The 15,531-nt window shown below is 39.0% G+C and overlaps 1 protein-coding gene across 1 annotated transcript in view; it reads left to right on the top strand.

The window, feature by feature from the left end:
- The first annotated feature begins 3,514 nt into the window (after positions 1–3,514).
- arl15a (ADP-ribosylation factor-like 15a) overlaps positions 3,515–15,531 on the top strand; it is a 109,987-nt gene continuing 97,970 nt past the window's right edge. Inside the window, exon 1 of the mRNA XM_080041812.1 lies at positions 3,515–3,871. Within this exon, the coding sequence (XP_079897938.1) occupies positions 3,860–3,871 (12 nt within the window). The 5' untranslated portion in view covers positions 3,515–3,859. The remainder of the gene's footprint in view (positions 3,872–15,531) is intronic.

Genomic DNA, 15,531 nt, shown 5'->3' with positions numbered 1-15,531 from the left:
GCCTACCAGAATTAAACAGGTCATAGCTATTTCTAGATTATGAACAAATGAAGCCTGCTTAGATGTTCTGAAAAAAGCCCATAACATAAATAATCCTTGCAGGTGTGTGGTTTTACCCAGCAAATGCAGTTCAGATTAGATCCTTGTTGTCCCTCTAGAGTGGCCTATACATTATTTATTTTTTCAGCAAGGCAGCATTGAAATATAAAACACAAACACAAATAAAACCAAAACAAATAAGACAGGAAAATGTCTTCTGGCCATCTAAATATTAGAAAAAGTATTTTTCCATTGGGAGAGTTTGTTTTGGAGTGGACTGGTGTATTGATGGAACGCACAGTTGAAATTGTTGAAGTGGAATTTGATAATCAAAATATTTAACTCAAACTTTCGATCTCCCTGAGGCCCATTGAAGCTGTATTTGCTCTGTAGCCAATAACTCAAAGATTAAAGATAGGGGTCTGTACCATCATATACTCATGCAACGCCTCAGAGAACATAACCTTGTGATTCTAAAGTGAAGTTGACTCCGACAATGAGCAGGATCCTTTTGGAGGTGATGAAGTATATGTATGCTGATTAAGTTTCATTTTATCTTTTAGTTTGAATAGTTTTGACATTCATGTTAATGGTCGAATGGTGCAGTGAGGATACTTCAGCAGTGTCATGCAACCTGCAATAAAACCTTTATGGAGCTGCTAACTCATCATAACCATTGTTTTAAATTGAGAAGTCTATTGTGTCCCATAAAATGAATGCACTTTCTCTCCGCTGTGAATAGTATTATTCTTATGGAAACACATAATTGTTTTAATGTGTTGGAAATTTTAGCATAAAGATGGCAATATCTACATTGATATAAATTGACTGCAGATATATAATGTAGCTTGACTCAATATTACATTCAGCCTTCTGGTGTATTTGGTGGTCGGTTTGATTCTAAACCTGAAGAATAACACACACAATGTACATTAAATCAGTTTGTGCTTGTCTAACGCACGCTCATTATTTTTATTTACTCATAGACATAGACATAAACAATGTAAGCCGCCCATCCTGTCACATCAACAGACCATTTCCTTTGGAAAAAGGTAAATACTAGGCAACTTTGTGCCCGTAATGATAATGTGCATTTTACTCTGTGAGATACTGCCCCCTTGTGGCGAATTTTCAAAGAGGAGGCTTATGTATTCTGCACAACAAATACAAAAAACAATTTATTAAACAACTTAATCAGTCCAAATAAAGTGCCTGGTTCAAATCAATTAATTATTTAGAATGGCAATCTAATATTTCTTAAAGTACTCAAAGCTTTCAAGAATGCATCCAACCTGATAGTTCATGCTGTCCATTGGTCAAAATGTCCAAACAGCTCCTGATGTGTGTGTATTGGAAAACATTTAAGTCACTAGGGATAAAAGCCTCTACCAAATGAATCTATTGAAAACCATTGCTTATCTAAACCACCATAACATTTTACACATATACATACTACTGTACATACTGTATACTATCTATGCATTTTACCAGAAGCCACCAGAGGTCTCTCCTCTCAAATTTTATTGAGTTAGATATTCTAAAGAAGACCACACAATTTAGTATGATTTACGCATGCCTGAAAATTCTGACATATGAAGAAGGGAAATGCAATTTCTTCCTTACCTGTCGAACCTGTGCAGAGGACAATCAGTTGACCTTCCACTTAAAGGCCTACTTCACCGGTTTGAATATGAAGGTGTATTGAATTCTGAGATCCTATGTAGTATAAATGTGCAAAAAAAATTAAAATCGGTTTATCATAGCCTGAGAAAAGGCAGAAAGAGTGTTTTTTTTAACCCTATATTTCTCTTTCTCGTGACATCACAGAAAGAGAAATATAGGGTTAAAAAAACGTACTTTGTAAATATTACTGTGATGTCACAGTAAAAGACATCACAGTAATATTTACAAAGTAAGTTTTTTTTAACCCTATATTTCTCTTTCTTTGATGTCACAAGAAAGAGAAATATAGGGTTAAAAAAACACTCTTTCTGCCTTTTCTCAGGCTAAGATGAGCCGATTTCAATTTTTTTCCGCACATTTATACTACATAGGATCTCAGAATTCAATACACCTTCATATTCAAACCGGTGAAGTAGGCCTTTAACTACAGCAGATTTCCTTTATAGCACGACACATGGGGTATTGAACAGGTGTGGTGAACCGGAATTCCTTCAGTTTGCAGCTCGCACCACATGAGCCGACTTGTGATTTACCCGGTTCCTCTAGGAATCGGGATATTGCATAATTGATTCGTCTGGGCCTTCTGTTTGGTTCCCACTATATCATTCTTTCTTATTGTTTCCAGTTACTTTGTTCCTAAATCAGATTAGCATTCATACAGGACGGCATTGAGTAAGAAACACTATCATATCTCTAAAAATATGTATTAGCCTAAATGGCTTTTTAAAGAGCAAAACAGGGCAACACTTGAAACACATCCACACGTCAAAAGGTTTTGTGTTTTGTATTCACTTGACAAAATGCACATCCTTTAGTCATAACATCTGTGTTCAGGACTATGTGCTTCAGAGCAAGCAGTCATTCATTATGTATTGTTTAATGTATTATGTCAGAGGCTGTAGCATTTGGGGCCCCTTCATTGATAATACTTTGGAAACTGCAAACGCATGAAGTGAATGTGCAATTGACATTCAATACAAAGCCACCTAGTGGTGCAATACATGTAAGGGACAACTGGATATTCCAAAAAGGTATCTAAACAAAGTGGCCCACCTTAGCTGGCAACATGCCTGTTCTCAGAGCCTATGGTGTGTACACTGGACATTTTTCCAGCTAATTATTTATCTCTATATACATTCCTAAGAGAAACAGCCTAATATAGCCTACTGTTTTATAGCCAAATATTATCAATAGGCCTACTTTATTAGCCTACAACAATGGCTATAGGTTGTAATAGCGTATAGCCTAAACATTGCCTATAGGTGCATGCTCAAGTTATGTGAAACATTATTAAAACCAGCCTGTGTGTAGCCTATATTAGAGATCCAGATTATATTTCAGTCGTGCTGAGAGTTAAGCAGCAGAGGCAATTCTTCTTAGCTCACATTGCTTCAGCTGTCTCACCTTTGTAGGTTGGTGTTGTTACATAATTTCCTAAAGGAAGGCAGCAGTCTTCTCTTCTACTGGGCAATGTGAGATACATTCATAAACCCCTATAGGCCTTTAAAGATAAATTAGCCCATAAAAGCCCATTAATACCGTATAATATCATAATGAATAAATACATCAAACCCACACATCGTTTCCGCAATCCAAATAAGAATACATGCATCCGCTGTTGTAGAAAACCTACTTTAAATGCAAAAAGGTTGATTTAAACAAAGCCTCTATGATCGCTGCTCGGAATGAAAATAGCCCACATGTGTTTGGTCATGTGACCACGCTACGTGCGCAAGGCGACGTGCGTGACGTAGCGTTGTAGGCTTCGCTAGTTTCCTCAACCAAACACTCACTCACTGACAATTGTGATAAGGAAAAAACTGGATGTCAGCCTGAAGTCAGCCGGTGGACGAGGGGCTATTTATTGAGGAAAAAACACACGACCCCAGCGGCCCTTGTCTTTATAAACAAACTCAGTGGTTCATGCACTGGAACGAGTCTCACTACGGAAGAAGACGGCGAAAATTGTCCTGCTTTTAAAGGCACCAAAGGCTGGTTTCTATTTTGCTGTGGCTGTCGAGAGGCGGGGAATACGAAGCGACGTGTGGTCAAATTTATATAATTTTGGACTCATTGAAGCAAAAACGGGATTACTACAAAGCCAGTTTGCGCTGCTGTGACTGGTGAGCGATAGTACATGGATTATCTGGTAAGTAAATGAATCGATATGCTGTGATGTTGCTGCCTATCCCAATCAAATACTTTAGCCTATCCAACGTTTGCTTTCTTGCCAGTTGGGCCCCTGATCAGAAATTAATGTCACTCAGGTGTGTGACTACAATACGGAGGAGTAGTACCGGTTGTTGTGCTATGCCTCAGATAGCCTAGTAGCCTATCTTCTTCCTATCAGTGGTGTGTGAACAATGTCTAACTGGTTGACCCAGACCCCGCTCTGTTTACATGTGAAACAGAATAATTAGCCAACTAGCTACACCCATAAAGTACTGTTAGCTATAAGTAATGTGGCATGCGGGTGTTATTTTACCCTAAACATCATATTACTGCAGAGGATAAAGATGCATTGTGGGTTGGATAAGGCTACTTGCGACAAGATGTAAGTGAGATAAGTGCCCTTAAGTCCCCTGCATATGTTTTTAAACCTGTGAGTGACCAAACGAATCATTACACGTCAGGCCACTGTGCCAGCTTTGAGCCTGAGAGATTATAGTCTTTGGGTTTATGCCCACATTGTAGGGATGGGGATGGGTGCTGCTGAAACAGTGCAACAATAGAGAGGAAGCTGTAACTGAAAGCTTTGCCTGGGAATTCATAACCCAGAGGAACAAGAGCACACACACATTGTGCTGTCACCTCACCAGTGGGACAGACATAGTGACCGTGTGAAATGCAGAGGAACTTGCCCACCCAGCGTTATCTGCTTGTTTATAGTTGGCCTCCCAAGATGTGTGGGACCTAAAAGGAACTTTGAAGTTCTCTTCTTCTTTCCTTGGGTCAAGATGACAAAGTCCTCTCCGGCAACTGACGACAAAACAGTTTATGCTATAGTTAATAATACAAACAGCTTACTTTCTAGCTTGTCCGTGACTGCTGGCCTCTGAGTTACAACTCTGGCACATTCATAGTTAACAGGAGTTATTCTGTAATCTCTGGTACATATGAATGGAAAGTTGTTGTGTGTACCAAAGGTAAACACAAGAGGCATTGTTGTTAATGGCAGCACACTCGTGACTTTACACAATTCAAATATATTTCACCATCTGCTCTTTTTCAATGCCTTTTATATTTCAGTACGTTTTGACCATGTTAAATCCTTGCGTGCATACGAGGAAAACTTGCCTGATTATTTAAGGTTTTCTGTGACAAACTATTTTCCGTGGCAAGCGCAGCTGTAACTCTGTGAACTGTTGGAGCCCGAGTGCTTGGCTGTCCTCGGAGGTCAGGCACTCAATATGCGCCGGGCCTCCATTCCTGCTGTGAAACACAGGAGACCTGGCACAAAACCCAGGCCAAAACTATGTCTCTCTTTTTCCTTTAAAGGTGGAGTCAGCGAGTTTGGGAAATGCTTGTTGTCAAAGTCACTTTTAGTCAAATGCAGTGAATATCTCATCACAATCCGTTACCTGGCTGTTTGTACTGTGTTCGCTGAACAAAAAAAAAAAATCTGGTGTTAATAGTTAATACACACTGTAGGCTCTGTAAACGGGCATATCAAACGAACGGTATAAACAAAGGGGGCCAACCGTAGCTGGCCACATACCACTTTTTCAGAGCTAGGATATGTGATAAATCTGTTTTTTTTCTTCAACACACACACACACACACACACACACACACACACACACACACACACACACACACACACACACACACACACACACACACACACACACACACACACACACACACACATACATACACACACAGTACAGACAGGTAGCGGATGATGGGGAGATTTTCAGTGATTCTGAGAAAAAAGTGATTTTTGACAACAAGCATTCAGCAGAATTGCTGACTCCACCTTTAAATCAACAGGAGCCTGTCGGAACCTTTAATAAAATGTACCAGTCCTATATCCTCTTCATGCTTTAAGTTAAGGTTTTTACAGCAAGGTAGGTCTAAGAGGATATTTGGGATGATCAGGAATGGAAGCACACATCATTATTGCACATTTCTGATGGGTAATATAACTGTGATTGAATTATGACTGTGTTTGACATCTGGCCTATGGTGGATTCTGTTTCAACTGAGAGCTGGAGCAAGTTGTAGGACCGTTCTCCTGCACAGTCAGCAAAGTGTTAAAAAAGACTACACAAAACAGCAGCACCGGCAGAGGAATTTGGTGCTAGCTGTTGCCATGATACAACCTTACCAAATTACAAAGTGTACCGTGTGTCCAACTTTAGGACTCTAACTGTCTGAAAACGTCAACAGACACGACACATTGAACATGTAAGCGTCATCAAAGAATGGGCACTTTGCATCTGAGAAAACCAAACTATGGCATGTTTATTTCTAAGACACATAAGAACATGCAGAATTATTATTATTATTATTATTATTATTATTATTATTATTATTATTATTATTAGAGAGTTTTTCTTTGCTTCAATTGTTGACAAGTATTCCACTGCACTGGGCTCAGGATTATTTGCTTTTTTTTAAAGAGATGACCGCTGTTAATTTCTGCTGCATAAGGGACCATCCCCTTAGGAGGAAATGTAGCCACAACAACACCAGCAAACCTTTTAACCTTTATTTTGTCTGGTGTAAACAACCAGTATGTTTAAAAAAAAAGTATGTAAAAGAATCAGCAAAAGCTGCCATGCATTGACCTCAAACCATATGGTAATGATGGGTGTGACAGATAACTGAATAGAACCTCCATTGTATAAGCTGGCCCACACATGACTACTCAAGTCACTATAGGCTCATATACTGAGAGAATGAAGGGCAGTACAATTTAGGGGAAGGAAGCTAAAGGGTCATTTTTGAAAACACCAGCAAACAAACAAGTGTTGTAATTAAGGCTGTTTCTTTATTTAATTATATCAGTCTCTTGTGATTTGAATTCCTCACCTTCATTTAGTATTTTGTTGTCATTGACTTGGATGCATCTTCTTTGTTGATAACAACTTGGCATATTTCACCATGAAGTGGTGGATCTGCCTATTGCTGTCTGCATTGAATACTTTAAACATTATAATGATGTAATAAACATGAAACTATTCAGTATTAAATTCTGTCCCATGAACATGTGCAAGTCAGTGAATAAACTGATTCTACTGTTGGGTTTGACTGGGAAATTGCAGACTAGTAGCTAAAGCTTTTTCTTCCCCAGACAAATGAGTTTCTTGGATAAACAATAATCACAATGAACGTCAAATAATTATTTATTTCACCTTCAAGGCTGATTTTTTTTTTTCTCCTGTGTGAAAGTGTTTTTGTGTACGATCCTATATACGATAGTTTGCTGCTGGCTAAATGCCCTGGTGCTTGTTGAGGGTCAGCTAACAACACTCGTTATGGACTGGTTTTCTTACTTTCTACATGTTCTAATCAATGGTTGGTTTAGTTTCAGTTGATGAAACAGGTTTGTGGTGTTGTCCATCTTAGCTGGTACAGTTTACCATGCACCCTGCTCTGTTTTTTCTCTATGTTTTTTTGTCGTATTGTAAGCAGCCAAAATAAGGTCAAACCATTGAAGTTAAATGACCTTTCTTGTCGAAAATGGCTTCGTCTTGCTTGCTTCCAGCTGTCCTTACTATTTATAGTAGTAACAGCTGAATAACATTTTAGCCTGAAAAAACCTGAGACAACCTGGCTAAATTGAAAACCTGTTTTCAGTTAGTTCACATTATTATTATTATTATTATTATTATTATTATTATTATTATTATTATTATTATTATTATTATTATTATTATTATTATTATTATTATTATTATTATTATTATTATTATTATTATTATTATTATTATTATTATTATTATTATTATTATTATATCAAAGCTGCCTGTCACCTGTTGGCGTTTTCCTTTTTTCCCTTTTTGTCTTGTTTAGAATATAACCGCATTCAACTTTTTTAGTATGACCTAGTTTTGCTAATTGGTTGTTGAAAGGAGCACTGCAGGATTTTCACACTTGTAGGCTCTATTGGGAATACAATCTGAGTAGTGACAATGCTTGTTAATAAACAGATATTGTGTAGCCTTCCCATCACATCATGAAAATCAAGCAACATAGTTTATGTTACCAAGAAATGTTGTTAGTAATTAATGACAGAATATTTATTTGTCTTTTCAAGTTTATTAGGGCACAATAAGCATATTTCTTTTTATGGATGATGAATATGTTAAGGTATCTTTGAGGCATCTGTGCATTCACCCAGCCAGGCGTTAAAGACTTTATCTGCAGTTTGTGAGGAGGACACATTACTCAAGATAAGTAAATAAGCTAAAAATAATTGTTTGATATGGGAGATCTCCTCTGATGATTGCTATTGTTATGCTGAAAGCATTTTAGTACTTTCTTTGCCACTAGCTATAGAATTTAAAGGTGGAGTCAGCAATTCCGGAGAATGCTTTTTGTCAAAATAACTTTTTGTCAAAATCAGTGAACATCACCTCACGATCCGCTACCTGTCCATACTGTGTGTGCAAAACGTCAACACACCCTAGGCTTTGTTTAATAGTAAACAAAAGGTATCAAACAAAGGGGCCCACCAAATATATCAACATCCCTGTTTACAGAGCCTGTGTATAAAAGGTGATTATTATTGTGATATTTATTGTTTTTATTTTTTCACTTTTCTAATGTGTATTGTATACTTGAGGTATTTCAATCTTGATGTATTTCTTGACCCTGTGAAGCACTTTGAGTGGCCTTGTGTCTGACTTGTGCTGTATAAATTTGCCTTGCCTTGCCACTGGATTTTTTTTATAGCGCACCCTTACAGGTAGATCGTGAGGAGATATTCAATGATTTTGACAAAAAGTGATTATGACAACAAGCATTCGCCGGAATCGCTAACTGCTGCTTTAACAGATGATTATGTTTTTAAAGACATTATTTAGGGGAACATGGTAGCGTTATTTAGCATTTGGGAATAAAAACATTGGAATAGTGTTTATTTTCTTTTTTCTTTTATTTGATAGTACAGGGGCAGACAGGAAAAGAAGGACACCACATGCATAGAAGGTCCCCGCGTTAATTGATACGATGCTGCTATGTTTTAAGCACCTTAACCATTTGGTTATCAGGAGCTCCCATTGTTTATCTGGTAAGCACTCAGGTCACACCTCAGTAAATAAGTAGTCTTTGTAGAAACCTGAATGTGTGTTTTTAGCTGGCCACCTGTATTGCAGAGCAGATCTCCTGTTCAAGGGCACACAGCAGGCCGTAGCAGAATGACGCCTCAAACACAAAAGGAGGGAAGAGAGCTGATGATGGGAAGTTCTTGGCAGCAAGAGACTAGCTGGTTAGCATATGGGATACAAGGCTGCATGGGGTTTCTTTTCCTCTAATGTTGTCCTCTATCTGACCATGTTCCACACCACTGACTCCAGTCTCCACCAGGCTCCTTTCAGAGGCTAACTAAAATTACCTATTGTATGCAGAAAAGAGCACCAGCAGTTTCACAAAAAACATTTCAGCAATTTGTGTGTGTGTGTGTGTGTGTGTGTGTGTTTTAATATGGGGATGGATGTTAATGGCTAATCGTTTCCTTAATCCATCCGTGAAAGCAGGTTTACTCAGGTTTCAGTGTGAATGGATGTGGATTGATAAAGTCCGGTTGGTCACAGTAGGTTAAATCTACGGTGCAGAGCCCACAGCTGTAATGTGAAATACCTGTCTAAACACAACAGCATTCCTGAGTTTGACCCGCTGCCAGCAGCATTTCCGCCATGGTTTTTGTATGGCTGTCTGCTGCCTGCTAACGCAGTGATTCCCTTGTGTCTGTGGAGAGTGCTAGTGAGTCAGCATCTTAGGCTGAAGCAACATCAGGGTTACTGTTGGTGAAAAGGCAATATTTATGCTATGATCATGCTTAAGCCCAGGCACTTATATTATCGCTTTTATTTGCATCCCTATAAGTAGATGGACCATTGTTCTAAAGATGCATTCGTTTTCAAATCTTCATCACGTTTAGTTTCCGTTACTTTATCTTATCCCATAACATCTCTCATTGTTTTTTCTCATAAACAAACGTGAAGGACATGGATAGGTGGAAGGGGTCCATAAAAAACTTAAACAAATACAATCGATAAGAAGGCTCTTCTCGCTGACCCACTGAAATACTGCAGCTATAGCCATGTTATAGCTTCAGTATTTCAGTAGATATGGCAGCCACTTTTGAACAGCTGACCAAAACAGGCTATTTGAACATGACTCACAATTGTCCCTGAAAAGACAGACCTTTGACAAAGCGTTGCAGATATTTAAATCCCCTATGGCCGCTGTAAACTCAAGTGGTCGATCCCCTTATCCTCCTCCATGCGTAGAAAGCCGTGGTTTTCATACTTCATGACGCCATATATGTGTACAGTATGGGCACAATGTGTGGGTGGGTTCTGGTGACTAATCCCATTTGAAGTCTTATTCTGGATTCCTAGTTGTCACTGAGCCCTTAATCTGTGTGAAGAGAGAGAGAGATCCTCGAACAACTAAGCTTGTGTCTGTCTACTGATCCTCGTGGCAATAGTTTTTTTTTGTCTTTCCATGAATCAATACGGGGAGTAAATATGAGACAACCTTTTAATCCTGCTTATTTACACCCTTATGAAGCCCATCTGTGATGTCTTGGGGATAAGGACTGCTAGCCGTGAGACGGTGACGGGCTGGATTCATGTTGTTGACCTGACAGTGTTTAGCTGCTCATGATCCTCCTCCATCCATTCACTTACTCCAGAGGCTTGGCTTGTTTGTTGCCGGGGGTTACGCTTGTTGCCGAGCACAATGTCGGAGCACATGCAGCTCTCCCTTGCCTTGTGCAGGATTGGGCTTTACACGGTAAGGAAAAAGGCTTAAACGCTGCTATCTGCTAGAGGTATGTGTTGTGTGTATGCTATAGAATACTATTGGTTTAATCTTTCCTTGTTGTATTTAGAAACAGATACTGACCAAGCAACAGTGGCTACTGCTCTACTGTTGCTTGGTCACTGAATGGAGAGTATGATCCGTTTTCATTTTGAGTGCGTCTTCAGTTCTCATAATATTAAGGTGGAACAGGTGGACGTCAGTACTGTGTGATGTTAATTCAACCTACAGAGAACAAGCTGTCTTTGAGTAAAGGCTGTTTCTCTGAGAATAGAAACAGAGATAGATTAGCTTTTCTGTTGCAGCTCCTAGCAACTGGCTTGGTCAATGGTTCACTCACCCTTTGGTACAGTTCAGCACAGTGCAGTTATGAATGGATCCATTAATATTATGCTATAATGGTGGAAATATTATTAAAGTTTGTTTTTGTTTTGTAATCGCGATGACTGTCACACTAAACATAATGTTAGCTAACACTCCAGTATTCATCTTTCATAATTACCTTATATTCACCATTGATCAGTTTGCCCATCAGTACCATAATCATTTTGAGTAAGACAAATTGTAACTTTAATGCACATAGTTTCCTTTTAAGACTTTTTGTAAGATGTTTTTATAATGGTTGTATATTAACCAGGGCTGTTATGTCACTTCCCTGTTATTCCCTGACCGGCTGGTGAAGCTTTCTCAAATGAACATCTACAGACAGGCTTATTTGGAAACAGTATCGTTCAACAGTAGGCTTGTGCACGGCTACACATTGACCAAAGTTCAAAGAAGTACTGCTCATGACTTTTCTTGAATATATTGAAAAAACACAAGATACTTTAATCAAATGTAGGGAGACAATTCTCAAGAAATCAAAGATTTTGGAGGTTGATAATTGCTGCTAAACTATTGCTGTTATAATAACAATTTCCAGTGGCAGTTTGACACACTGTCCTATTGGCCGTGTGTCAAAAGGAAATTCACCTAGAAATTGATTTGTAAAAATGGTAAATCACTGTATAACATGCATGTGAACAGAAAGTTGCATCCCCTTGGGCATTTTTGTTAGTTATTTTTCTGCTTGACTAAGCTATACTGTGGGAATACTCAGTGCTTTAAATGTGGATCAATAAAAGTATAAGGTTTCAATGGAGATTGGAGCGATTGTTTTTATTGGCTTGCAGGCATTGAGATCATAGATAGCAAATAATATGGATGTAGCATCCGGGCTGACCTCAGTTATTCACACGGCATCCAATAATCCTGGCTTGTGCGCGTCGTCATCTTGTGAGATTTTTACTCCGCCTCACTCCTCTTGCCGAAAAGGGGAATCAACGTCACGTCGGGGGGAGAGAGATAGCTGACGTATACCTCCGAGGCAAAGTGAGGGACAACGGGCGGAGAGCTGTCACTCAAGAGATCGTGCCAATACATTTTAACCTCCAAAATAATAAAAACTAGCGTGGGCCAAAAAAATTCACCCCCCTCAGTGTTGTCATGGAGATATGACCTAAACATACAGACTAAAATGATTTTGTGGCCCAGGCTGTAAATAGGTTTAATAAGACTTTGAAAACGGCCTATCTAATAAGTGAGTCAAAGAAAAACTGCTCGTCTTGGCGCCACCCCCAGTGGCACTTTCTGGTTACTACAGTTGTAGGTCACTTCCTTATTGGATGCCGGTAAAAATCGCTGAGGTTGGGGCTTGATTGAGATGCAATCCCCTGCTGAGTCACCACACTATCCTGTTTGGTGGGGTGCAAAATCAAACCTGAACATATGTGATGCTGGATGCTGTGGGAGAGGACTGGTGTGGTCCAGTCCCACTGCTACAAATGGATCACTTTGTTGTGTCAAAAAACAAACTTCCTTCTACACGTAGTATCAGACATTAGATCTTGACAGTGGGGGTGATGCTGAAAGAGCTTTGCCACTGGGAAAATCAAGAAAAGCTTTGTCAGTATTAATGCTTATCAAAATGTAGCAGACGACTGGGCAGCATTGTAGATGCCAAGAATCTATTGGCCGAAAAGTTTGTAGACTGAAACATATTTGTGCCACCTTAATCTAATTCATAAACATGTTTTACCTGATGAGGAGCAGCTACGTGTGGGTAATTAAAACAACAGCTTGCAGTTCAAATATGGTTCAGCTCTTGGTAACAGCAGGTGCCATGGGACAGTATAAGTGACCATGTGCCATGGAAACCATAGCTACTGCTTTGTAGAGCCTGTCTTTGCATGATGTCTGAACCATTAAGGCTCTAAAGGATCGTATTAGGCACTTCGTGGTCACCTCATTATGTTATTAATGGAGTGGAAAATGGCTGCTCCACTGCTTGCTCCGACCCCCAGGCCCAAGCCACATCATTCAGACCAGAGTCTCAAGGCTTGGTCATGCTCAATTTGGAAAGAAACCCGACAGTGTGTGCATGGTTAGAATGACATACTGAAAGTGAAGTGAAAATGCACAATGGAGGCCCTACCGAAGATTGCACACAACCTTAAACTGGAAACTACATTGATGCTGTGGCGCCTCCATGCAAGACTGGTTGAATAAAATGGAACTAGATTTACTTGTCGGTTCTGTGCCACAGTGGTAACACCTGCATCCTGTGAACCATATGTAGATTAAGTTGCCTTGTTACCGTTGTATAGTTTATATGGTGATCTAGTCAGATTATTATTATTTTTGAAATTAAATGTTTTGGCAATTTGTTATTATTTATTAGACAGTGTATAGAAAGAGAGAGAAAACGAAGACACGCAGCAAAGGGCCCAGGCTGGAGCCAAACACGGGCCTGCGCAACAAGGTTTTGACACCTGAGCAGGTAAAGCCTTGTGAGGATGTTTTGTTCCTGTCTCATGGGTTTTCATGCTGTGTCACTGCATAGGTCTGACTCTTTTCATGTTCTCACATGCCTGGTTAATGTGCCTGGTTTATCTCCACTCATCAGCTGTGAGTGTACTCCTGTTACCATTTCTTATTGGTTTAGAGTTGTGACGTTTATCATTCCCAGTCTCCTCTCCATTCTTTCTTTTTTTAAGTTGGCCTTAAAGTTTGAGAAGAGTGTTGTAAAGCAATATTTTACTTTTTCCTGACAGTACATATCAATTATTGTTCTGATCAATATTTGTTGTAGAGAGCTGCGGGCTAACAGTTGGCAATGCTCGTATATTGTTCCCTCAGTGATACAATTTCTCTCTCAGGGATGTATGCAGAATGTTAAATTGTTAATAAAACTAGCGAACACAAACACAGTTATCTTTACCTCAACTCATTTGTAAAATCACACTAATCCATTGGATGTTGAGCCAGACTTAGGATTTTTAAAGTCTTTGTTCAGAGTTAAAACAGTGGAGTTTGCTACTTAATAACAGGATAGTCCTTGTACCACTGTTGTTATGCCTGGTTGGTTTTAAACTGGACATTGCCAAATGGTTTCAAAGTTCAAGAAGACCCCTTGGTAAGTAAGTAAGAAAATACAAATGATTGACCATGGTGCACTTTGAGCTGTGTACATTTCTGGTGTGAAAGGTTTAATTTGAAATGCAATATGCAAACTTCCAAAACAATTGCAATTTTTATTCAAACCGTATAAAGCTATTTTCTTGGCAGTTGCTGTTTTGTTTGTGGTCGGGTGTGCTACCTCATTTTATAGAATGCAATATACATTTATGTATGAAGAAGTGTTGTCACATTTTCAACATATAACATAGGACATATTTGTGAACGTTTGACAGCCATTTACATTACATTTTATTTAGCTGACGCTTTTATCCAAAGCGACTTCCATCAAGAGCAGTCAACCATGAAGGTACAAACTCAGAACAACAAGAATCACGCAAGTACTATAGCTTCAAATAAACCAAACTACAAAGTGCCACATGAAAGTGCTACATGGAGATGTATCCATTTATTTGTCACTTCTCAGAGAAAGGGCAGAATGGCAGGTTTGCATATTGATTAGAGACATAGCAGCACATCCATCTCCTCACTTGTCACTAAAACGACCAAGAAAATATGTCTGTACCAGCAACAAGGACTAAGTTATATGATTCACCTTTCCCTTGAAGTTAGTTTAGTTTTTTTTTAAATAAACCTTTGGATGACATTTAAGAAGCAGTTTTTTTACACCCACATTTGAAACTGTTGGAATTGTTTGACAACAAAAAGTCATCCAATTTTTTAGTAGGGGATATTTTGCAGCCCTATTCCTCAAGCTTTAGGTGCCATGCACTCATCTTGATGACTTAGTGATCATAAATTTACATTAACCTAGAATTCCAATACTATTTTGTTAACTATATTGGTTGTTCACAAAGTGCAGTGCAAAACATTACATGTAATAGGTTTACTTTCTATATGTTTATTTCTCTGAAATTGTTTCCTATTCAAAATTCAATGCAAAAAAGGTTTCAGATTGTTTTTCACTTGGGGCTCATAAATCCCAAAGAGTTATTGTTTTCATGATGCCTCTTATGTAAGAGAAAAACGTCCGCACAGTAAATACACCTTTTTTTCCCACAGTGTGTCAGAGGCATACATTTTCAACCTGCTTCCGTCCTTATGAAAGGCAGGATGGGAGCAGCCATTGCCCCATCCTGGGCTGTAAATATCCCCCACTTTTAAATAACCACAGGACCTGGTGGGATGATGACTGAGAGATCACCATGGGTCACATACCCACTATCAAGGAGTTTTTCCTAAAACTCGGCTGCCAGCCTTTACCGGCTTGTTTTGTTGCATCAAGGACATTTTGAGGAGGAACTCCTGACTCTCTTTTTGGGAAACGACAAAGTATAACGTCCGGTTTGAGATGTA

The sequence above is a fragment of the Ammodytes marinus genome (genome assembly GCF_949987685.1).
Source record: "Ammodytes marinus genome assembly, chromosome: 2".
In the NCBI taxonomy this organism is placed as follows: Eukaryota; Metazoa; Chordata; class Actinopteri; order Uranoscopiformes; family Ammodytidae; genus Ammodytes; species Ammodytes marinus.
The sequence above is the reverse complement of the archived record's forward strand: the minus strand, read 5'-3'. Positions and strand labels throughout refer to the sequence as shown.